The sequence below is a fragment of the Myripristis murdjan genome, chromosome 12 (assembly GCF_902150065.1).
Source record: "Myripristis murdjan chromosome 12, fMyrMur1.1, whole genome shotgun sequence".
Lineage (NCBI taxonomy): Eukaryota > Metazoa > Chordata > Actinopteri > Holocentriformes > Holocentridae > Myripristis > Myripristis murdjan.
The window spans coordinates 29,654,771-29,680,021 of NC_043991.1; the positions used below are offsets into that span (position 1 = coordinate 29,654,771).

Genomic DNA, 25,251 nt, shown 5'->3' on the forward strand with positions numbered 1-25,251 from the left:
GTCATTAGTAAAGGTTATCAAGTTTTTTATATTCTCTTCTAATATCTTTTCCTTGCAGTTTTAAAAAGGATGACAGTACAAAGTTCAAACTGGGATTCTTTTAACTGGAAATTGGGAAATTACCAAAAAGCACACAAACAAACTCAAGTGAAATTCCTCTCCTCCTCTCTGCTGGCTGTGCACAGTGGAAAGCTCCACTGTTTGTCACTTTCTGGTGTTTACACAGTCGACAAAATGTGCTCTGTGCAGGCCAGGGCTTTTCACACTATTTCATGTACTGGATCCCCAAAGCAGAAAGTTTTAAACATCAGTTTAAAATAATAACTACTTGTACATGTTTTTGTGTTGTAACCTGTCAAGTGAATGAACCCTTTGAAACCTGGCAACTTTCACATTCTTTATCAAGAAATTACTGGGACACAATAAATAAATGAGTAAATATATCAATAAATAAAAACATATTAGCAGAAAAATAGAAAAAAAAAATCCTGAACATCAGATCAGTGATCAGTCAGGTGGGTGATGCTGGATTTCAGTCAGGCTTCTCATATTTGATGCTTGGAAAAAGCTGGAATGAAACTTTTCCACATTTTGTCAAGGAGACCCTTGAGCCTTGAGGGCCCGCGGGGCCCCTGGACAGCACTTTGATCAAATGTGATGAAGAAGTTTAATTTCTCCAATTACACATAAAACAATCAGAACTCAATGTTTCTTTGTTTTTCTTTCACTTAACGAGATTAAATAAAGGTCAAACATAAGGTTCTTTTTCCAGATTGTGTGACAAACACAATTCTTAAAGAGAAAATTAAAAAAATAATAAAAATAATAATAATAATCAAATTTGAATTCTTATAATGTTCTGCTTCTGCAGCTAACAAAGTGTCACCATTCATAAACCACAGAACTGATAATTTACTGTGTAAAGCAAATGTTTCCCTGGGGACTATTTTCCAGCGGAGACAGTTTCACTCCACCCAGTTTCAAGTCATCAAAATACAACAGTGCTGCTGCTTTTAGGAAAACTCTGATGGATGACTTTATTACAGTGATGGAATACTGATGTGAAGAAAGTTTGAAGTCTCTGAAAGTTCATTTTCATATCAAAGTGGAATGAATGGAAACCAACAGCTGGAGAAAAGGGAGGGAAAAATGATAGAGTTGTAAAATACATCTGCTTGGTTTGAGAAAAGATTAGCAGAAATATCAAGTATGTACATTTTATATGGTCCTTTAAAGAGTTTTAATCTGAAAATGTGCCATCTCTCAACAACAGGCAGGTGAAAAGAGAAAATTAAACTGTTAAAAATTAGGTGAGAGGCAATGTTGTCAAGGAAAACCAGCTTTATTGACCATAAATGTCTATTGCAGTGCCAATGAGGTGGTACTTTCATAGCAGTAAATTTATATTGATGTCAAAATGTGAAAAGAAAAGAACAAAAAACACAAAGAAGCGACATTTTGAAACTTAGTATGATTATACAAATTCAAACACTTATATATTAGGCATACTGGTTCTGCTCCGCCATGTTTTTTGTTAAGATAAAAAAATATGCGAGAGAAAAATGTGTATAAAAGTAGATTCATATGAAATTCTGCTATGCTAAACAAATGATTAAGGGCACTTAAATGTGGAAATGTTGACAGTTAAATACACTTGGAAAATACATTATGTAGGGTCTTTTTATTCATTGATGTGCTGGAAAAAAAAATACAGCGGTTAAAATGAGGCCTTAGGCAGTGATACAGAAATGTACTAATGGTAGAAATAACAAAAAACATGACATATGTAGCACGGATGTAAGAAGATTGTACTGTGACGACAGAAATTGCTGTTGAGTGACTGCGCATAAAAAAAGAAGGAAAATCAAAAAACAAACAGAAACATTGGTTATTATCAATTACTACATGCACATACTCTATTTAAGAAGCAGCACCCAGAGAAAGTCATTCATGATTCAAATTGCAACATCCTGAAATAAAATAAAATATATGGCTTCATGATCTTTCAACAAACAAGACATCAAATTCAATCTAATCTGAAATAACTGCATTAGTCCAAATATTGACATTAAAAAACGTAGATTTTTTTTTTATTAATATAGAGATTTAATAGAAGATACCATTTAAACACATTTCGTAACTTAAAAAAAAAAAAAAAAAGTCCCCCCCCCCCGTCTCTGATTTGTTTCATTGCAAAGTTAATAATTGCAGCTCTGGTCCAAATTACAACCAAATGCAGTTCAGTGTGCTTCGTTCAGATTGAAACAACGTGTGTGTCCTGACAGGCACGCACTAATAACCGCTTCATCTTCATCATCATCATCATCGTCATCATCACCGTCTGACTGAAGCACTGCATTTGTTAAGGGTGAGACCCCAGTTGCACAGTCAAGTATCACAAACATCCCCTCTGTTGGCCCATAAACATTTCCAATAGTTATCATGCTCATATTATGCATCTATATCTATCTTATCTGTGTGTGTGTGTGTGTGTGTGTGTGTGTGCAGAATAACTGTTGGAAACCTGTTTTAATGGTAAGGGCAAAAAGCTTCATTGTGAATTTACCAAGTAGCACAGTGTGTACACAGTGAAGACATGCAACCCACAGACAGAGTAACTTAAAGAACCCCGATATTATATTAAATGCATATGATTAAAAGCACAGTTATCTTAAAGACTTGCATATATTTTTTTCCATTACCAAAATTAATAAGTTGCCCTACTATGCTCATAAAAATATGGAAATCAACCAAAGAAAATACATTAAAAATAAACACTGTGATGCATCTTCTCTATCTTATACCCCCAAGAGTTTCTTTGTCAATTTGCCAAATGATACAGTTCTAAAGCATAATACCTTAAAGATTTCCTCCTCTGTTCTTTAAAAATATCTAGGGTGAGGCCCTGAGCATCTGATTTGTCACCGCTGCATTAGAGAAATGCGTGTGTAGGCGTACACTCTCACTGCTCCTGCCCGTCCTCTCGCAGCTCCGTAGGCAGGAACTTGTACTGCTGCTGTCTGATCATGGCCAGCTTCTTCCTGGCCTCATCCAATTCCCTTTCCTTCCGGAGCATCTCCTCTTGAGCGGCGATGATCTGCGAGGCAACACAGCCAGTCAGTGCACTGAAACAATATCTGATAGCAAACTGAAACACAGCTCTAAAAAGAGCGGGTGTTTCTGACTCACCTGAGCGATACCGCCCACCATCTTACTCTTGACCACCACGGCCTGGTCGTCCTGCGCGTCAAAGGCTGCTTTCTGGGCCGCCTTCACAAGGTTATCAGAGGCTCTCTTGACAGCGTTCCCGGCAGCCTGTGGAACAGCAGAATGGACTGCGTGTCAGGAAGACAATTTCACTTATTAAAGACCCCCTTCACATGGATTCCAAATTCTTAGAAAAAAATCTGTGGTTATTAAATATCTGTTTTATATGTTTATTCCAAAAACGATATGCAAATTAGCAACACCTCTCATAGGCAGGTCCTGACACACCACACCCCTGACTCCTCCCCCCAAGTAAATTAGCTCCTAAACCCCGGGCCTCATCCTGTGATGGCAACACTGGTGAAATCCAGCCCTACATGTTTGAGCCTCAGTCAAGGGCCTTTCAGATAGCGTGTGCGGTTTGGGCGGCGCGCAGACTGGCACAGAGTGGGCACTGAGTACGGCGCTGAGGAGGGCACACGCATGCGCGTTGTGCACGTATGTGGCGCTGGTTGCTATGCGACAATACAGACGCTAAGAAGTAGTTTTCCGTTCTGTCGCACTTTTTCTCTGGCAGACAATACAGGCTGTATTGCATCTTATTTCACCTGTTACCTGTTGTGTGTGTGATTTCACACGGGATTTTATAATAAAGGTATGACTATACTGCATTGTCTTTGCAAGAGTAGTGCATATCCCATGATGTCAATCATATAGATTTCTAAATACATACACCTCCTGTCCGTTTAGAAATTCATTTGCTTCAGTTTACAACAGTATTGGTGTTTAATTGCAGAAAAAAGAAAAAAAATCGCCTATTGTGGAAAGGAAAAGCATCATATATCTCTGCCATCTCTCTCCATGCCTGGGCTTTTTTAACGATATCACGGTATGACTGCAGTCTAGTGTCCCACAGCTCTGCATGCAGAGAGACAGCCATGATGATGCTTTCCTCCATTCTTCTTGTGCCTTTCTGCCAAAATCCACATATTTTTTCCGATTCCAATATTCTCTCCTATTGGGCGCGCCGAGGTAACGTCACAGGGCGCTGCGCCCAAGTTAAAAATTTTCAACTTGGGTACAGCGCCCTGTCCAGCGGCGGTGCCCTGTCCCGCGGCAGCGCCCTCCTCGGCGCAGAGCGGAGCGCCGTGGCGCCCCGCGATCACATACACAATGAATGGCTATGATGCCGAGGTCGGCACTGAGCGCCCGCTATGTGCAAGACTCCGATTCTGAAGAAGAGCCTTGTGTGCATCAAAATTGGAGACTTGTCAGTGTGTCTAAATGTTAAGTTTATTTCTCAGTTTGTTTATATCCCTGTCAGCCTGCAACTGTTGAGTGCACTGTAACGTTAGCTACAGTAACTGAACATATTTGCATATGTCTAGTTTATGTTGGTCATAATTTTGATTTGAATGTTTATTTGGCAGGAGATAAATGCTCAGTTTAAGTTCACATTACTTGCCAGGCTGCCTCTGCGTGACACCAATGTTTTGCCAACAGCTGAGATTTGTCTGCTGTCCACAGTGGACAGCATTTTACGTCACAACACTCAACTGTGCTAGTTTCAGCAGCATCAGACATTATGCTCAAATTTGCATATCTTGGCATAGTAGTTGTTGATAGGCTGTACTCATTCATGATGTCACAAATTGTTCTTGTACATGCACAGAACAAAACCAGGTTTCAGGGAGGTATGGACAAGCCTCTCCTTTTCAGTGCAGGAATGTGAAAATGGTGCTTAAATGGCAGAGTTGGCACCAATATCAATCTGGAAAGTCCAAGTCAAGCTTCCAAAAGTACTAAAACTCAAAGAAAACATCTTTTTGAGTGGCAAGGGTCTTTAAATAAGCGCTTATATACGGACTTAGTTTGAAGATAAAGTCAGTTGTGTCCACTTAGTAGGTTCCTGACCTTTCAAAAAGTTTGGACCATGGTTTTGGCTTTCAGGGAACATGGATTCAGCTTCATGAAGAGTTTTAGAGCCAGACTTACCAAGAGTACTGCTCAGTATGAAAGCACCTCCTGGAAAGGGAATGTCAGCTCCCACCAGTGTGCACAGAGAGAACCATAACAGTTTTCTTTTTTTCTTGCTCAGTAGCTGAGGATACCCTTAAAAGGCAATGAGGAACTGCTAGTTGTACTTCACTTGAAGGAAAACATTCACCCTCATTTGGCAACACCTTTTAAACAAAGAGTGGGCTTTTTTCTCCTTTTGAGGCTCTACGAAACGAAATCAGACACTGTGTTGCCAAGGGCGGAGCTAGGTAGTCACCAGTGAATACCACTCTGGTGAGTTATCTCTGGCTGGAATGTTACTGTTAGTATGGCCCTTACATAAAACACAATGCTATGCAGCCCCAGCAATCCTCAAAGATACAACAGCTGCTCACGAGAGCAAAACACCAAACTGGTAATACTGTATTACAATCTTATGGGCCACGAGTCACCGCCAGGCGGCTTAGTTGATCAAAATGCCGATGATTTCTTATCTGTGGGGCTAGACACCCCATCAGAGGGTGCTGTGGTGTAAAAGAAGTTATGGTCATTCTATCAAGCCTTAGAATTTTGCATATTTTATTTTGACAAATATCAGGCTCACACACACACAACAAATGAGATCAATGTCTTAAACCAAACTGCACACACCTAATTGACATGAGAACACAAGATCTTGTGTTACCATGAGGTGACAGTAAAAACAAACAGAGGAAAAATAAGTTGCAGCTTTTGTAGCTTGTCCATGTTATATGTTAAAAGACAGATTGGAAGTGTGTAGAACACAATTGGATTAAGTCACAGTAGGACTGACCAATATGGGCTCTACAGATGGCAGAGGGAGTAAGAGGGGACTATGAGGTAACCCCATTAAAACCCCATTTCATTTGTGAAAATGTTTGAAATATATGAAATGTTTCATATCAAAAAGGTTTGATATGAAACTTTTTTTTTTTTTTACTTTATTTGATCAGAGCCATTACTTTTATCTAAACTAATTTGTGCTAATGTATGCCCATTTGGCATCCATTGTACTCCAAGCCGGGCCTATAAGGGTCTTTCGTCTCTCTGTGATCGATCCCAAGATTTCTTCCATTTTCCCTTAGTTGCCTTGAGTTTTTTTTTTTTCTATCCTGCAATGGGGATTTAGGTCCAGGGGTGCTGTTTTCTATCAACTGTGGGCCTGTAAAGCCCACTGAGACTCCTACTGTGATTAAGGGCTCTAAATATATAAATATGAATTTGAACTTGATACAATCATAGCAGCTCCAGCTCATGTTGGGAGGGAAGAGATTGGACTCTATCCATCACACACTTCTGGATTCCCTGTGCCACTTGTCAAATCCAATTGAACCTGAAGTCTGCAGACTATTGCAGAGAGCCATATTGCCCAAGATATTCACATTTAAGTTTAAGGGTGGATCTGAATGCGCATTGCGTAGCACACTGAGTAATTATGAATAGTATGCATGAAGTGTGCAAATTCTTGGAGTCGTAATCAAGTAGTCAAGGCAAATGTTTCCAGTGATGGATGCAACATTTCCAAGCTAAGTTGTTTCCAGAGATACTGTAGACACAAATATATGGGAATTAACCCAGTGGCAGCTGCAAGCCCAAAACAGGAGGAGATAAGTCACTACTGATTGGATTGGAGAATATGAGATGGCCAGTCTGGCTGGCGTACACACAGCCTTAAATATATTATTCCTGGGTAAGTGGGGTGAGAAGGGATACTTGTAGTTTTTCTATTACGTCTTTAGGGACTGACCACATTAATTACACGCTGGAAATAGTAAAGGTCAAAACTGCTCTAATGGGTTATCATGGTGAACCTATTCTAAGAGGGAATGAGGTTTTTCAATGTAATTTATTAAGAATAAGAGCGTCTACAGTTCAACCATTAGTTGACTGGTTGAGGTTTGACTCTTTTGGTTTCTAATACAAATACTAATATGAAGGGTACAGTGAAAAACAATAGCTCAAACTGAAAAATCTGAGCTGAGTGCTAAACTAAAGATTATCACAGAATATGAAGTTTTCAAAAAGCCTTATCTCTGGACATTGAACTCCATAATATAAGTGAGTCCTCAAACTAGTGCCCTGATTCAAAGGGCTGCTTTCTCTATACAGCCATAGATAAAGGGCTGTTCTAACTTATGCTAAATATAGACCAACCTAATCCTGATGTGGCAGTAGTACAGATGAGGGATCTCACCTACAAACGGACTCCTATTTTTGGACACCAGCTTACTGCCTTCTTTCCAGTACACTTCTTCAGGGGGCATCAGAAAAAGGTATATCTACGGACCGGTGACAAATTCAAGGAAAAAACTAACATAGGTGTCTTAGTAGGGTATTGGGTCACCACAAGCTCCCACAACAGCTTCAGTTCTCCTTGGCATAGATTGCCCAAGTCTTTGGAAATCTTGTGGAGGGATGGAACACCATTCTTCCATAGGACATTCCTGCATTTGGCATTTTTTGATGATGGTGGTAGAGAGTGCTCTCTAACATGACTTAACTGGGTTGAGATGTGGTGAGTGCCATGGCCATGTCATAAGAATTACATCATTTTCATTCTCATTCAGTGAGCCCTCAGTGCTTTATGGATGGAGGCAGTGTCATCCTGAAAGAGACCACTCCCATCAGGATAGAAATGTTTCACCATAGGAGAAAGACGATCACTAACACTGTACTGATTTGCAGCAAGCCTTCTCTCTAACACATGGATGCAAATGATGCTAGGAAAATGCCCGCCACAGCATAACAGAGCCAGCGGACTGCCTCACTGTAGGGGTCTAGCGTACAGGCCTGTAGTTTTCTTTTGGTGGACACCACACATGCACTCAGCCACTTGTCTGGAATATGGAGAAGAATGACTCATCTGACCTCATGACCTTTTTTCCCCCACCACTCAACTCTCAAATGTGCATTTGTCTTTACAGTACAGCTTTATGTACTGTAACTGTACTGTGATAAATCTTTCTATGTACAGTATTTTCTGGAAGAATGGTGCTCCATCCCTCCAGTGGGGTTCCAGAGAGTTGCAGAATCTATTCCAAGGTGCAGTGAAGCTGTTGTACATCTCTGTGGTGGGATACCTTTGAACTAAGTCCATAGTGACAGCAAGCTAGTATTTCTGATACTGGGGCAGTTTCCCTTACAAAGATTGAACTAAGACAGGAGAAGGGATTAATCTGGAAATTTAATCATGGCCTAAAAACTTAATTCCCAAAACACAATTTAACTAAGGATTAGTTCTAGATTAATATACATTTTGAACTCTCCATTACCCAGAAGGTGAATTAGAGTTGTTCCATTTTAAAAGAGAATTGTAGTCTAACCACTCAAAATAAAACATATCAAAAGTTTGTTCCCACATCAGGTATTTCATTAAGAGAGTAGACTGAACTTTTACCATTACTGGACATGGTCCAAGCACCAGGACAACAAAATCTGACCAAATGTGAAATATAGTCACAATCTCCCTGTCGGTTCCTGACTTATGGCATTGAAAAATGTAACACTGTACTGTCATGGTGAAGTTGACCTCTGACCTTTTGGATATAAAATGTCACCACTCCACCATTTTATCCTATTGGGCATTTGTGTCATAATTAGCATATGAATTCTTGAGTTAAGGCCAAAAACATGTTTTGTGAGATCACAGTGACCTTGAACTTTGACCTCCGAATTCTAATGAGTTCTTCCTTGAGTCCAAGTGGATGTTTTGCCATCAATCCAGGCATTCCTGAGATATCATGTTCACAAGAATGGAAGTAACCTTGAACTTTGACCTTGAACCCCAAAAATCTAATCACTTCATCTCTGTGTCCAAGTGGACGTTTGTGCCAAAAATAACAAAGTTCCTTTAGGGCATCCCTGAGATACTGCATTCACGATAATGGGAACTACATATGCAAGAACGGACAGCCTGAAGGTATAATGCCCCCAGCCACAGCTGTTGCAGGTGTGAATGCATAATAAATACAGCAGTACTAACAGTATTGTAATGATATTTTATGTACAGTGTAAACAGTTAAATTGTGTAAGTGGTTGGATGAATAAATGTGTTAACAGCTGAGTGAGTGCTAAGTACTACAAGGGCAATGAGGTAGACAAATGTCAATGGACTGGACTTGTGGCGCTCTAGTCTGTGTGGAGTTGCCAGAATGCACTGGACAGCCAGACTCTTTTGGTGGTCACTTCCCTAAGCTTTGCGCCTCTGCAAATTCTGTCAGAGAATCGACAACTAAGAGTGGTGAACTGCCGCAACTGCTCCTGTTAACAGTGAGGTTTGCAGGATCGGTAGTGGAGAGGGGTTGAGCAACGTACATTAAATTTCAAGTGTGCTTGTCTCTTCTATACTCATAGCATGTCTCCCAAGTGGACAACCTCAACAACAGCCTCCAAGTTAGAATGCAATAGTAATATAGTTAAAGAGCATAGCTGGCAGCCAGGATAAAAACAAACCCAGATAAGCTAGTAGGCAGGCCAAATACCATAGGAGAGCATCTGGTTATGAAACAGGTTGTCTGTAAGTCCTTAGAAAGTCTTAAAATGTTGTACATTTATTGTAATTTCACAAGTATTAAGCCTTATTAAAAGTAATTAAATACTCTTAAATTTGAATTTATCTTAATTTCTGCATCAGAGTCAAGATCTGTGGTGTTATCAAATCTACTGAACCTAATACTGCCTTTATACTGGCCTGCTGTTTCAACAGTTATTGTAGTTTAACCTGACTCAGTTTATACTTTTACTTTATACTTTTCAGTTTATACTATAATATGTTGTTATGTTAAGGCCGATTGCTACGCAGATGGTGTGTGCCTCTCATGCTTCTGCTTGTACGCTAAGCAATTCCCCGCCGATATATTATTATCATATTGTTACCTACACTGACAAGCCCTTTCAAAAAACTTATTTGTGGCATTGTAAATACACAGTGATGTTTTTACAAAACGTACTTGTTTAATTTTCTCAAACAAATAGTGCAAAACCAGGTGCAAAAGAACTGAAATGCGCAAATCAATACAAACAAATGGTGCAAAGTAGTGAGGTGAAAACTACTGGAATGTTGTCCTACAGCAGGCAGTGAAGCCGGAGGGGCGAAATGCCGGACATGATGTAGTTCGGCGGACCAATCATAGCTCTTGTTTGTCTGCGTAGGGTCCGCGTAGTTACAATTTCTGGGAGGTGTGCAGCTAGTCTCTGCGGCGGTTGCAGAGGGCCCACAAGTGACGCATTTGTTACGCAAACCCTCTGTAAGCTACGCGTACGCAGAACCATAAATCGGCCTTTATACTTACTTGTTATACTTACTTGTCACACTGGTGTGACAAGAAAGTAAAACATGAGAGAAATTAAAAAAATGTTTACCATGTTCTGTGGAAAAATGTACCACTGGTAACAATTAACATCTGGTTAACAAATTCCTACATGAACCTCATCTCTGAATTGGCCCTATTACACTGTACTTGATTGTATACTTACCTGCAATGCTGATTTGAATAGGGAAAAAAAAATTGTCCAACAGGGAAACAAGAACAGGATTACATGTAACTCAATGATACCTGTATCAGCAATTAATAGTCTGATTGCCAAAATTTCAAGTAAAATATATAGGTAAAACTTCTAGAATCCAAAGAATCAGTTAAAAAAAATATGGAAGCCATAAAATAGTAAAGCAAAAGCAATTTAGTGGGGATGGCTGTCAAATTCAAACCTCGCACATATACAACAAAACAGTGTGAGTGGAGTGAGTGTGTTTAGTAGCATGTAGTGGTCACCTGTAGCCTCTTCATGGTCTGCGAGTCCTGGTCAGCCTTGACCTTGCAGGCCACCAGGAGCTGAGCAGTGGATGCTGCCACCTGCTTGGCTGAAGATATGAGCTTCTCCTCACTAGCATGACCTTGTACTGCAGAATTAGCTGCCTCACATAGGTTGTTCGTTGCTGCTGCAACCATTCGAGCCTAAGAATTGAGGGAGACCGATAGTGAAGAAATGTTTCACCATTAAAACTGAAAATATACAAAGAAAGCTTCTGGATAGATGCTTACAGCTGAAATGAGCCCCTGAGACCACTGTCCATCATCCACGGCATTGGCTGGGATAGCGCCAACCTGTTGAGCAGATGAAGAAAAAATTATCAGAATTAGAAGGGCTTGATTATCATGGTGATCACTCCCTTTGTGTTGCAAAACTACTCATGGATAATTTACACAAGGATACAAAGGATAGATTATAGTTGTATACAACATTTTCCAATATACTTTATCAAAATGTTTCAAAACCAAACAGTCAAAGAATCCAAAATTTTAGAAGATTTTAGGAGAATTTTGACTGGTCAAGTCTGCAAGTTGTGACACATGTATCCATGATTTAAAAGTGAACTATGTATAACTGATGACGGCTGGTTAAAGTGGGGACCCTTAGAATGAAGTGACCAAAAGTGTGGAATAAGCATGTCAGTGAGTCAGTGCATCTTAAATATCTGTCTAGCTGTCCTAGCCTAATACAAGCCACGTAATTTTTTGGACTTTTTCAACTGACAAGTGGTGTCTCTAATGTAGTGCATGCTCAGGATACACTTAAGAACTTGTGGTCTGAGTTTTGTATTGATTTGACAAACAGTTTGAGTTAAGGCTGTTTTTTTCTGAGAGGTAGCATTTTGGACAGATGGATGTCTGTATCAAGTTTCATGTAAAATTGGGGATGACCCATTGGCTCACCATTTAATACTAAAGCTAAGTCGCAGCAGGCTGGATTCAAATTAGGAACAGACCCTTTGTTGTACATCATCCCCTCTCTGCCATGTCTTCCCTGTCTCTCTCTACTGTGACTGTCTAATAAAGCAGAAATCCCCCAAAAATAATCTCAGAAAAAAAGTGTAAATTGGACTTACAACATAGGAGTTATGACTTTTCAGTGTACAAATTTTTTACCTTTAATTGTAGCTCCCACATTAGACCAACTGGGGTCATATTTATTGGGCAGCACTTACACACAACTTTCAATCAATGTACAAAATTTCATGTCCTTACCATTTACCATCTCACAGGAATTTGCAAGAACATTTTGGAGGCTTTAGAATAAGAAAAATGATAAACCAGCACAAAAACAAGAGAGATTCAGCCCCTTGGACTTGAACCACTAGTAATAATGCAAGTAATCATAAAGCAGATCCTGCACTGACAGTGCTTAGACCTCTAATAAAAATATATCTTCAAGAAAATCAGATTTCACTAAAGTGTGTTTATACTACCAGTGCAGTTCAGACATACCTTTCCTTGAGCCACCAGTTCCCTCTGCGCTGCTGAAGCAGCTTTGACCAGAGCGCTGGTGGCAGCTGCAATGGACTTGGCTGCCTCCAGAATCTGCTCCTCAAAGTTCAGGCTCTCATCTGCCTCCTGTTACAAGAACAGCAAACAATTGTTCTAGACAATAACAATATTGCATTTGCCTTACACAGCGTAATGATCTGTGGATGATTTCTTCATAGAAAACCCCACATCCTAATAAATATAAGGATGTGGAGCTGACAATAGGATTTATGATCCACAGCATGACAGTATTTGGTGTCATGAAAGGACTTTTAGTGTTCTTCTGACAATCAAGTTCTTCCTCCTCTCGTCTACTATGTACAAGGGCTTAGGAATATCATTCATTGGGTGAGGACTTGATAATCCAAGCATAACACACAAGTGATGAGCTACATCCTACGACAAAAACGTGTCTGACACTGAGGCTGAGGTACAGGATAGGAGTGAATGGTTGACAGAAAAAATCATCTCACCTTGGGTTTGGTCCTGGGTCTCAGCTGCTCCAGTTTCTTAGCAGCTGCTTCAATGGCTGCTGCTGCTCCCAGGAGCTCATTCTCTGCAATAACAGTGGGATCTTCAGGATCCACCCACTCTGTACCTGCAACACAAACAGCACAACAGTGACAAAGTAGTCAGTGCTAAATGGTCAAATGGTCTATTATGAAAACCTACTGTAGTCAAAGGGGGACAATTTCTCCCTTGGTACATAAATTTGAACATTACAGACTAAATTTCCATTCTTATATGGACAATACTCAGCTTTACATTTCCATCAAGCCTGATGCCTATAATCAGTTGGTGAACCTGGAAGAATGCCTGTTAGATTGGCTGAGTCGATTGCCAGTTGTTTATTTTTTTTTTTGGGTGATTTTTGGCACGACAGAAGTAACAGCCCCTTGATGGGATAGCTCAGTGGCTGGGTTGTGTGTGTAGCAAGTATGCAGTCGAGAGACAGAGCAACAGAGACACAGAGATGGTGAGGCTAGAAACCGGAGCAGAGAATATGAAGTTAGCAGGATAGCTGTGAACGTGGCAGAGCAATGTGTAGTTGTAGTTGATACTATTTGCCGGTGAATAAATGCTAAAATTCCTCAAGACCCAAGCCAAGTTCTCATGTTCCCTGCTTAAAGTGAAGAGGGCTAGCCCTGAAGTTAGTGACAATGGCTTAGCCCAACGTAAAAAAGCTCACTTAAGGAGGACTGGCCTTTTAGGTGGACTAGCTATTGTCTTTTTCATGACAATCTCAGCCGTTTCTTAACAGAACAGAGAAATGTCTACCTGCCAATGCTTGTCATTTTTTTTTTTTAAATATTATTTTTGGGCATTTCTTCTTTATTTAATAGTAACAGCAGAGAGAGACAGGAGAGGCTGGAGAGGAGACGGGGATGAGATGCAGCAAAGGGCTCAGCTTGGAATCAAACCTGGGCTTGATACAGGTAAGCGCTCTACCAGGTGAGCCACCAGGGCACCCATGAGAAGCTTGTCTTTTTCATGTGTTTCCATACATTGTTTTAAGATAATCAGTTTGTGATTTAGAAATTAAAAACAAATGCACAACTACCCTTAATGACTTCCCTCTTACCTTTCTACTGACTAAAAGTGAGGCATAAGTGTTTATCTCACTCTCATGGGAATGGTGTATGAACCGTGAGTCTGTGTGTCTTTGAGTGTTAGTGTATGTTTCCTCCATTTTCCTCCTCTGACTTAGCTAAGCATTGTCCTAAACACCTCTTATTCAACAAGGTTGATGTTTTGGCTAATAGTTACATCACAAAAGCAAACAAACAAAAACAGTTGCTTACTAGCTAAGTGTTTTCAGTTACACTGCATACAACTGTTCTTCCATATCAGACTTGTTTAGACTAATTAGTAAGGACGCTGACTAGAGTTTGATAGGAAAAGAGGCAGGGAGAATGACAAGTTGAGAATGTGGCTCTGTGATTAAAGAGGTCACAGTACCTTTCATGGCCTCGGCAGCCTGTATGAGCTCAGTGACGGATCCAGCCACACGCTTCGAGTAGTTGGCCAACTGCTGCTTCAGGTCATGGGAGGGTTTTTGGATGATCTGTTGACAAAGGCGAAACAAAGTAGTCACAACCTTTCATCTCATCTCTTACTTATATACTTTGGCATTTTGGGCCACCGTATGACACTGCATCACTACTGCCTCATCCATTGCTTTGCATTATGTAAATCTCACACTTGCTTAGCTTGCTAGTCTTTGTGAAAGGCCTGCACATGCTAAGGCTACGTCCTCACAGAGAACATTTTTTTGAAAATGAAACTTTTTAGCATTTAGACCTTCTGTCCACACAAATGTCATTTTTGGTCACCAAAAACAGTTTTTTGAAAACCATCTCCAGAGTGGAATTTTGTGAAAGTGAAACACAGGCATTACTTTGATCATGCAGTTATTTTCAACAACTTGTATTCATTTGTGGCTTGAAGGAGCTCAACCTCGTCTCCTGCCCATATAAACCACTCAGCCTTGTTTTTATCGTTCCACTTCCTTTTCCCTGCAGTCATTATTAAGATGTTCTGAACAGGATTTGCTCTTGCATTTGCAGTGTGGACAGACTTATTTTTGAAAATGCTCCCATGTACATTTTTTTTTAAAACAGATAAATAAAGGTGTTTAAAAAAAAAAAATCATATCTGTGTGGACATGGCCTAAGCTGGAACCTCTTATGTATCACCTTTCATCAGCTCCCATCACTTTTTCAACTCACAGGACTTGTACAACTTTAGGAGAAACTGGAGAAAATTAAGCATTCAAACCAATCATATTATCATTAATATACAGTTATAAAAAGCTTGGGTAATTCCAAATCTTTCAAGGTAAATCTAACAAGTCTAGAAAAATTATGGTAATTCATATTTGCCTTGTTGGTACTTATATTCGTGTTTGGGTTTTAGTTTCAGCTGCAGCTAGAGTCAGTGTCCTCAAAGTGTCCTAGGTGGCCATGAGACTGGAGCGGTGCATGACAGGTGCAGGGAATTAACAGGGCTAAGTCCATGCCCAGCTCAAATTCATTCAGATGCGTTGCCATGAAAGACGGGTGCATGAATGTAGCTGCACAGCAATGCATGCAATGGACCAAACCAATGTCAATGTCAAACACACATGAACATTTCATATGCAAATGCCCACAGACCCATAACATGTACCAACACACCAACATGGACACACATTAAAGGTGTGGGAAACTGAAATCTGCTATTTCTCTGGCAATGGGTTAATTTAACTGCATCCACAATTTACTCTAAGATATTTTGAAATAAGTCCCACTCCAAAAAGCAGTAAGCCTCGGCAGAGATCAGTTGGCTTTTCCCTCTGTTCTTTTCCCTCTGTTTTACTGGGCAGGCTTCTGAGGGACTGATACACGTAACAACAAGCTACACCACGAAAAATAGTTTCTCTCACTAATATTTAATTAGGTCAGATGGTCAACCTCTAACAACCTAACCCCTTGTTCTTACAAGACAGAGGGACTGTTGATGTTACAAATAACTTTTTTTTTTTTTTCATTTATGTTGGCTTGTGGGACTAACCAATTGGGTTGCCCACCATCCTGTATAATCTGGAATTTTAATTGGAAAGTTAAAACTGTTTTGAACTCATATGGGAAATGTTCTGCTCTATACTCTGAAGAGAAAGTTCAGCGCAGTCTCTCTCTCTCTCTCTCCCTCCCCCGTGTTGTGGGGCCAGAGCAGAAGTGTTATATCGTTCACAAACAAATCAATTCTTCTGAATGGTTCTTTGGTGTAAATGATGGGAACTGAGTGGCTGAGAGCCACTCTTTTTTTTTTTTTTTTTTTTAATGTAGACTACATGGTGACCTCATTATGAATCCACTTAGAGCTCTGGGCAAAAATAAGCCCACATGGTTAACTTCAGGGTTATGTCTGGGTGAGAGAGCTTTTGCTGCTGTCATATCAAGGCTGTTTTAGCCAACAGGGAACAGGCAAAAACAAGTCACAAGAGTAGCTTGCTGGGAACTGTATTTGACTTCAGAGACACCAAATATAAATAATGATAATATATATTGTACTGTCTCTGATAATACTTTGTGAAGATTTGAGGCTGTTTTCAAGTGCAGTTACTTTAGAATTAAACATAACTGACCATTAAAGAGAGAAAAAAAATACAATTAAACACAACAACGTCTGTGCTTGTAAGACTGATCACACTACAGCAGCATAGGAACGACCTTCTATGCTCATGTGTCTTAAAACTGTTGGAGTTGAATAATTGGAACAAACTTAAAATGAAGAAAGGAATAAAAGAGAATAATAGCCTAGTCATGTGACATAAAATTACATCAATAAGAAATAATAAAAAAAAAAGCTCAATAATAGATTCAGATTGTTCATTTATGTAATCCGGGTGTCACTGAAAAAGAGAGCTCGCTCTCAATTGGCCCTCTCTGAATAAAGGAATGAATGAGAACCTTAATGCTGGTGCCGAATTTTGCAGATAAACTAAAACATGCCCTCCACATCCCACCCAACCAGGGTGGCATTTCATGCAAGCCTGTGATAAGGCTGTTGGATTACTTTGAATCTGAGCTTCAATTAAAAAATATGGCAAGGCTGCAGACTCCCAGCTACAAGGTAAGCTTTGAATGGACTTTTTAGTGTGGACCTCGGAACTAGGGATATTAGTGCTTTTTAAACTGGATGCTTTTGTATGTTGCATTTGTGCGACTGATCCAAAATTTTGATGTCTGCAGAATGTAAAGTTTCAGAAAAGCTTCAATGAATTTGAAAGCTGCAAGAAATCTGGAGACAATTGTAAAACATGGATATTTAGGGTTTGTCAGGTTCAATCCATCCCTCACACAATACGAGTTAACATTCCTACTAATGGTACTTCCGGCAAAACAACTACTATAGGGAAATATTTACATAAGACGTGTGGGATATAAAGATTAATGAGTGAGTAATACGCCCAGCTGGCCTGAATCAGCTTATACCTCATGAAAATCAGAGTTTACTGAAGACAAATTATGAGTCTTAAAAACCAGACACATTTGAGGTTTATAGCCTTATTTGAATTCAGTTTCCCAGACCTTTAACACACAATATTTACACATACTGCCACTACCATATTACCTGAAATCCCCATGAATGACCTCCATTGCAAAAAACAGCATTAGCAAAAGGGAAACGGGACATATAACACGTTCTGGGTCACACAACAAAATGCACAAAACTTCATGCCACAGTTCCAGATAATGTTCGCTGATATGATACATGGTTTTAAGGTTCTAAGTCTTAGTGTGCTTGTCTGATGTTTCAGTTCATCCAACAGAAAACATAATTAACTGTGTGTTCACACTAAGAGCAACAAGATCAACAAGTCACTAAAAGTCCATCCAATTCCTTAAGAGAGATGAGAGAAAAGAAAAGGGCTAGGTGCCTTTTAAAGTTATTGAATGCAGTCTCTGGAATTCAATATTGAATCCAGTCTCTGGAATTCAATAACAGTGTTTTTTTGGTAAATTAACATTAAGTACATTACATTTTTTTTTTCTGCAAGTCTTTTCATTTGATAAAAAAAAAAACCAAAATATTTCAAGAACAAATCTTGTCCAATGACAAACAAAAATAGCATGGGGGTTGATGAAGGACAGTGTCTTCATTGCACAACTTCTCCTCAACCTATAAGAATTACCGAGGTTGATGAGCGTATAAGTGGGATCAGGTGTGCACCTTTTGTAAGTTGAGACACTGATGATGAGGTAGCCTAAATCTCCCCAAAAACACTTTCATTTTCATTTTGGGCATTATGTATCGTTTTGTTATCCTTAACTGATGTTTTCACCAATATATTTTGGCTCATGGACTTACATTTACAAACTCTTTTGTGAGCTGGCTCCTCCTTGATTTTTCCTGTCATTTGCCACTTGGAACTGAGGCAACTTTATACTTGAACATATAGACTGGCCTTACAAGGTGCATGCGTTTTTCATTGTGACTGTTAAGAGACATCAGATTTATGAACGTCCTTATTTCCCCACTAGATAGCTCATCAAAATAGTTTAAGAGGCAAAATACATTATCTAACTGTTCAAAGCTGTAGCTGTAAACCACTACATAGAAGTGGCCAGAGCCTCTGGTCCCATCCACAACTAGTCAGAATAAAGTGACATATCAACAAAGTTGCTCAAAGTGTGAAAGCATGGTCACTCTAACATCAGTCAGTTAATTCAGCCTATTGTGACATAGCAAGTAAAGTTAGATTCCAACAGTGAGCTGAGTGTTACATGGGCTGGGGTCTCCTAATAATTCTGTAGGCTTGCCGAGGTATAAAACAAAGTCCTAAGGCATTCAACAAATGCAGCTCCACACTTGTGCAGGTCAATCATGTGGCCTACTCACCGGCTAGCCACCAGTAAGCCACAACAGTGAAGGAACATTGACAGACCATTGGGAAGAGGACAGAAAATGGTGGGTCAAACACATGACCATCTTTAATTCTGACAACAATCACGTCTGTCCTAATCTTGCGTCCACTACTGTAAATAAATAAATAAAAAAATTCAATGTTGATTTTATATATTTACGCATTCAGCACAGGAGAGTTCAACTGTGGTAATATTTTGAACAAGTTTGATGTTGTACAGAGTACAGCATAATATAAATTGATCCACGTTTGACAAAATCCATGGTAGATTCCCTATACCAGTAGTTTTCAAACCGTGCCCCCCCAGGGGTTCCTAACAAAATGAGGAAGAGTTTAATTTAACTGTAATTTAACTTACCAGGAATTGTTTCAATCAAACATGTATAAGGGATCATACTAACATTTTTGTCTTTCTGGTTTAATCTCTCCTCAAGTATGTCCAAGTATGACATCTAAACAGTTTAACCCTTTGAAGCCTACATAAACTCACTTGATTTCTTTCAAAAACATGGGAAGGAAGGCAATCAGGAAATCAGCAAACATTACCAAGAACATTAGTAAAAACTAAGGAAAAAATTGCAAGAAAACTAATGGAAAATTAGCATATACTTATCAGGAAATTTGAAAAAATAAGAAAACTTACTTATAATTATCAAAATTACATAGTTTGAGAAATAACTCATGCTGGACTCAAACTTTTTATGTTTAAATGCTTGTGAGTACTTCAATTTATGTCACAAGCATTTAATACTGAACACAAACCAAAATATCTCTTAATGTAGAGTCCCTATGGGGCACAAAAAATTCAAATGGGTGTCTGCAGCTTATTGAAAATCAACTTAGGGGTCCAGAACATGAAAAAGTTAAAAAAACCCTGCTCAATACACTGGTAAACAGAGAACTCCAGCACCAAAAAACGCTGCAATAACAGAATAGCAGCATTCAAAATCTGCACCCTGTTAATTTTACATAATTTATAAATTTAGTGCATTATCTAAGTATTATACACATTTGTTATTTTTAAGGGTTATCCAACCTACTTACAATTAAACTACAAACTCAAATGTAGGATTTTAGAGGAAAAGTCATGTTTTCTCCATAATCAATAAACAATAGACCTCTTCCTCCAGGAGTCATCAGTGAATATGAAGATTTGAATAGACAATATCTGCATTCACAGCCAGGATCTGTGGTAGCAGACACAGGGGTATTCAGGCACAGTGAATCTATGAATAATATTCCCAGTGTTTCAGGGATGTCATTAAAAAGGTGTAGGGAACTTAAAATTCAACAAGTAGAATTATTATGAATTCTTATGAAGAAAATAATTAACTATCCTATAACATTTTTGCAAAGCTATCCCTTTAATAATACAATCTAAACCACGTTGGGAGTAACACTTTATAAAAGTAACACATTACTGTAACATAAGTTTAACAGTAACTAATCTAAAGCATTACCAATGTCATTAATATTATCACAATTACTTATGTCTAGCATTGTGTTACAATCAAAGTAAGAATTCATTTATTTACAATTTATGAAGCACGTCTCCATCATGTCACCAGGGAAAATAAATAAATAAATAAAAAAAAATTACCTTTTACCTTTTCCTGACCGTGATTCAATGACAAATCATGGAAGACAGTGGAAGCATGTTTTCTAAACGGATTTATGCACATTACTTCCAGTTTGTGGAAAAGAAAGACAAGGATATAATTGTGAAGTATAATCTGACAAAAAAAACCCAAACCAAACCAAAACAAAAAAGTGACAGTCCACTCCATCACCAAGCTAAGTGAGAGATGGCGCTGTTGCTGCAACTAGCAAGAGATGAGGAGAGGAAAAGAGCGCCAGCAGGTTGAAGCCAAACTGGGTTTTTTTTTCTTCTACATCTTGCTCTGCCTCAGTGAAGATGCTGGAAATTCATGAAATATGGAGGCTTGTGGTAGTGAGTGTGTGTTTGAAGACATGCAACCTGTGTCTACAGTGGAATCAGCAGCTTTCAGAAAGCTCATCACCAAGATTCCGGTCAAAGCTAACAAAAAGGTAAACCAAGTTAACATATAAACCCTGTAAAGCTATTAAATGTCGCCCCCCTGTGGAATAATTACAAACTGCAATAACTCCATAGGCAACTAACAGAGGGCCATTCAACTTCTGTGCTTATGCTTATGAAAGTAATGCAAGAGAAGTGTATCAAGTAACATGTTTCGTCCAACAAAAAGACATATTGTAAAGTATTACTTTTAAATGTCAGTAATGAGCAATATGTAATACATTATATTTTGAGACTAACTTGCCTAACACTGACGAAGAGCACACAGGTCAATATGGGGGGCTATCTGCGTTTGTCACCAACTTAAAATAACACAGGAGCTCAGTATTTCTCTCCTGGCTGTCTTCCAAATGAAGTGACATGGGGGAGGGTGGTGAAGGACAGGAAGCCTGCTGGTCTTCCTGTAACAGGATCTCTTCTCGGGTCAAAGTGGTCACCATTGGTTTGCTTGGGTCAACGATAACACAACTGACGTTTTTATGTAGGTATTTGTTTTCACTGCAGTAGTTGTGGTATGGCTGTTGTCATGGAGGAGTCCATAATTCTTGTCTCAGAGGTCTTTTCAAATAGAGAACAAAATGTAAAGGTGTTTTAAAGGCCACCCTCCACCCATATATAGTAAAAGGAGGTCTGCGTAAGATCACAAAATAAATTAAAGAGAGTAAAAATACATAAATTAGAAAAAAAAATTAATAAATAAATTAATTAATTATGAGACAAACTAACTAGCTACAAGTAGCCACAAGTATCCGTGAGTGGATGAAGTTAGTCAAGAGACGTGTGTCACTGGTCTGACAAAGACTAGAAAAAAGGATCCCATATGTTGTGTTTTTTTTTTTTTTTCTTTGAGCCATGAATAGTACAACAGATTTTCTCAAGTTTAAGAAAAGGCATTACCTCTCTAATCCAGTGGAGGGGTAGCCTCTTTTCACATGAGTACAATCATTTGTTGTGCTATAAGAGCAGAAAAGGCAAGAACACTATATTTTACTGCAGAAAGGCCCAATTCATTGGGGGGTACACCAAAAATAGCCACAAAGGGAGTGGGCTCAACTGCACATTGCAGTTTCTGAAACAGGGTGGCAAAGACAGACCTCCAAAACTCATCCAGGCTGGGGCACAGCCAGTACCTATGAATTTAAGTGCCATCTGCCCCTTTACTTTTGTCACAGGTAGGACTAATTCCACAGTGTATTCTGGCCAGCTGTGTTTAAGAAATGTGAATACGATGCACAAACTGAACTGTATTAAAGAGTAGTGGGTGCATGTTAAAAGCAACAGTAGACTGGATTAGAAGCATTATCCCAGATCTCCATTTCAAAGTTCCATACAAAGGTCTTTTTTCCAGGCATTTTTTCCCCAGGCATTCCAGTCATTTTTACAGCAGATAGAGAGAACAATCCAACTTGAAGATCTGGTCATATAATATAGATATTATGCCCATCAGTGCTGGGTTTACAGCAAGAAAATTGTCCATGTTGTCCGAGGGGGTTTCGTTTGATGCCTGTTAAATGTTATGTACCTAACTCAGCTAACTCTGCTGAGTTAGCTGACTTCTTAAGGCACTCAGCAAACTTTCGACCAAGCTGAATGGAACTGTATGACTGCTGTTCTTTAACACATTGAAACTGTGGAGAAATTCATGGCTCTGCTGAAAATGCTTTATGCGTATTGTCTTAACTAATTGTGATGAGTCCATTTAGATTCAATTAAATCACAGGATCTGGCGGGGATGCTGCCTTTCTTCTATGCTCTTCAACTTTTAGCAACTGAGCCTTTGGCTATTTCTATCAAGGCAGATCCATTCATTAACCAAAATAATCAAGAATTAACAAGAATAATGTTAGGTGGTACTGAATCCCTTATTGGTCTGTACACAGTTGATGCAATATAACTCTCTCCAATTTCCAGACCCTCCACTTACATCTGGTAAAAAAATGGAAAATATCAGGTATCTCTTAACTGGTGCAAAACTCTATTGATGCCCTTTATGGGTGACTTAACTCAACTTATCTTGGCACTCACCCCATTAATATCTGTACTGATCATCTTGTTTATCTTGGGCTAAAAATGTCAAGGAACTCAAGGCATTTATTCAGGCTCAATTATCTTGAAATGGTTGGAACATTAAAAAATTACACTGAAAACTGTAAACTCCTAGTAGCCTCCCTGATTGGTCAGGTAAATGCTATAAAAGATGGCTGAACACCCTCAATTTATGTATCCCTTTCAAAATCTAGCCATATTTCTTATATTCTCTTTTTTAAAGTCTTTAGACTCCATAATCATGCCAATTATTTGGCCATTTAAGGCTCACTGCATTTCCAAATCACAGCTAGAAAAAATCTATAGAGGAGGGTGGACTGGGGCTTCCAGTATTTCGTCACTATTATTGGATTTGCACTGCAAGGGCTATTTTTTGGCATCTGGAAAACCAGCTCAAAGTACATGTCAGTGCTGTATCCCTTAAGTCACTCGTGACTGAGGCCAAAAAGTCTGTGGAATTAACAAAATAATCCATGTCAGTTATTGTATTTTCAAAACCTGACACATCACCAAAATGGATGGTAAAGGATTTTGTCCTGTCCCATTTTGTAATAAGAACACTAGGGCAAACTGATGCTGTTTTCCATAGTTGTGAAAAAGGGGGCCTGTAAATAATTAAAGTCTTTTATACTGATAAACATCTTGGCTCTTTTAGCCAGTTAAAAGATAAATACAGTCTCCTTCATGTCACTTTTTCCGATACCTACAAGCAAGAAACTTTATAGGAGTGTTAAGCCTACTCTGACATCTTACCCAGGCAACATGCCTTCTATGACCATATGTGTCTAGCACCCACCTCCAAACACTTAATATCACAGTTTAACACTCTTTAAGGAGAATATCTCCTCTGAATATCTCAAGGGTGCTTGGGGAATAAAGTATACCCCTCTGTTTTCCCTAAATGTGACAAATGTAAGTCGAAGGATGGGACTTTAATTCACCTCTTCTGGTCTTTCACCACACTGCAAGTTCTGTGAGAAGCAAATCACCTCTGACAGTAATTTTGCCATACTGGACTGCTGTGAATACTATTTTCAACCGCCACGAGTCAACTGGCTCTCATGTTTGACATGTTTATAGCTAAAAGGGTGATTTTGTGGGAATGGGAATCCTCATCCCCTGAATAAAATATATCTATAAAAAAAAAAATAAATAAAAAAAATGGGGGGGGTAAAGGGTCTCTTACCACCAGCACATGCTCCAGTAGTCCTAGGTACCCAGCAGCACATTCATTTCCATAACGCAGCGCTCTGATCTGCACCTCCTTGCTGACTTCTGGGTGATAGGCAGCTTGCTGAAGGGACAATAGAGATGATATCAACGTGTGAGCTGATTATGTACAACAATGAGCAGTCAGAAGGGACTTATGGTGAAGCTATGAGTGGTTAAGATGCAAAAATGGATCATTCCTACAAGAAAACCTTTAAAGACTATTAAGTATTTGACCCAAATTACGTATTGGTTATTATTTAATATTACCTCTGCCAAAGGAGTTGAATGGAGGTTATGTTTTAGTCCCTTTCCATCTGTTTGATAGTGGCAGCAGTTACTGTCAAGAATCATCAAAAGAAGCCTGATTTTCACTTCCTTTTTTGGGGAAACAAATGCATTTTGCCAAACTGTACTAACCCTCTAAGAGTGTAGCATATCTAGCCACATTTTATCAACATTTCTGCTTAAACTAAACAGCCAAGTCCAGAGATGTGTAATTTTTCATTCTGGTGTCTCCAAAAAACATCCAGTCATATAAAAATGTGGAGGAGTGTTTATTTTGCTGGGACCCACATGCAGAGGTACTATTTGTCCTGAGACCCAATCAATAATTTGGGGAGAAAATGTTTTCAAAAAGTAGTTAAGCTCACAGCGCACCTATATTCATCATTAGGATGAATTTTATATTTGTTCTGTATTCAATACTCTACATGTATTCCATATTTATATTAAGCTGTAAGTCATACATTCAATATGGGGAAAATCACTAAAATGCATTATTATTATTTGTTGGACATCACATGCCATTTAAATTTATAGGAAATCCAAAGTTATTACATGACAGCTTTTCTAGGTAAAGAACAGTCATGTGTTGTATTATGGCCCCAGAGGCACACTGTAGGATATCTATTGCTGTTTGCTTTTCCGCAAACAGACGCAGGGACTTAAACTCTGCCTCAAGTAAGCATATGTGATTTTCTGATGTATCTCTTAAC

The 25,251-nt window shown here is 39.0% G+C and overlaps 1 protein-coding gene across 2 annotated transcripts in view; it reads right to left on the minus strand.

The window, feature by feature from the left end:
* Nucleotides 1-1,323: 1,323 nt before the first annotated feature.
* The window catches only part of tln1 (talin 1), a 116,567-nt gene continuing 92,639 nt past the window's right edge, over nucleotides 1,324-25,251 (minus strand). For both annotated transcript variants that reach the window (XM_030064654.1, XM_030064653.1), the window contains 8 exons: nucleotides 24,231-24,338; nucleotides 14,490-14,595; nucleotides 13,004-13,128; nucleotides 12,492-12,617; nucleotides 11,268-11,330; nucleotides 10,998-11,180; nucleotides 3,190-3,315; nucleotides 1,324-3,097 (listed from right to left, as the gene is read on the minus strand). In XM_030064654.1, the coding sequence (XP_029920514.1) occupies nucleotides 2,963-3,097; nucleotides 3,190-3,315; nucleotides 10,998-11,180; nucleotides 11,268-11,330; nucleotides 12,492-12,617; nucleotides 13,004-13,128; nucleotides 14,490-14,595; nucleotides 24,231-24,338 (972 nt within the window). In that variant the 3' untranslated portion in view covers nucleotides 1,324-2,962. The remainder of the gene's footprint in view (nucleotides 3,098-3,189; nucleotides 3,316-10,997; nucleotides 11,181-11,267; nucleotides 11,331-12,491; nucleotides 12,618-13,003; nucleotides 13,129-14,489; nucleotides 14,596-24,230; nucleotides 24,339-25,251) is intronic.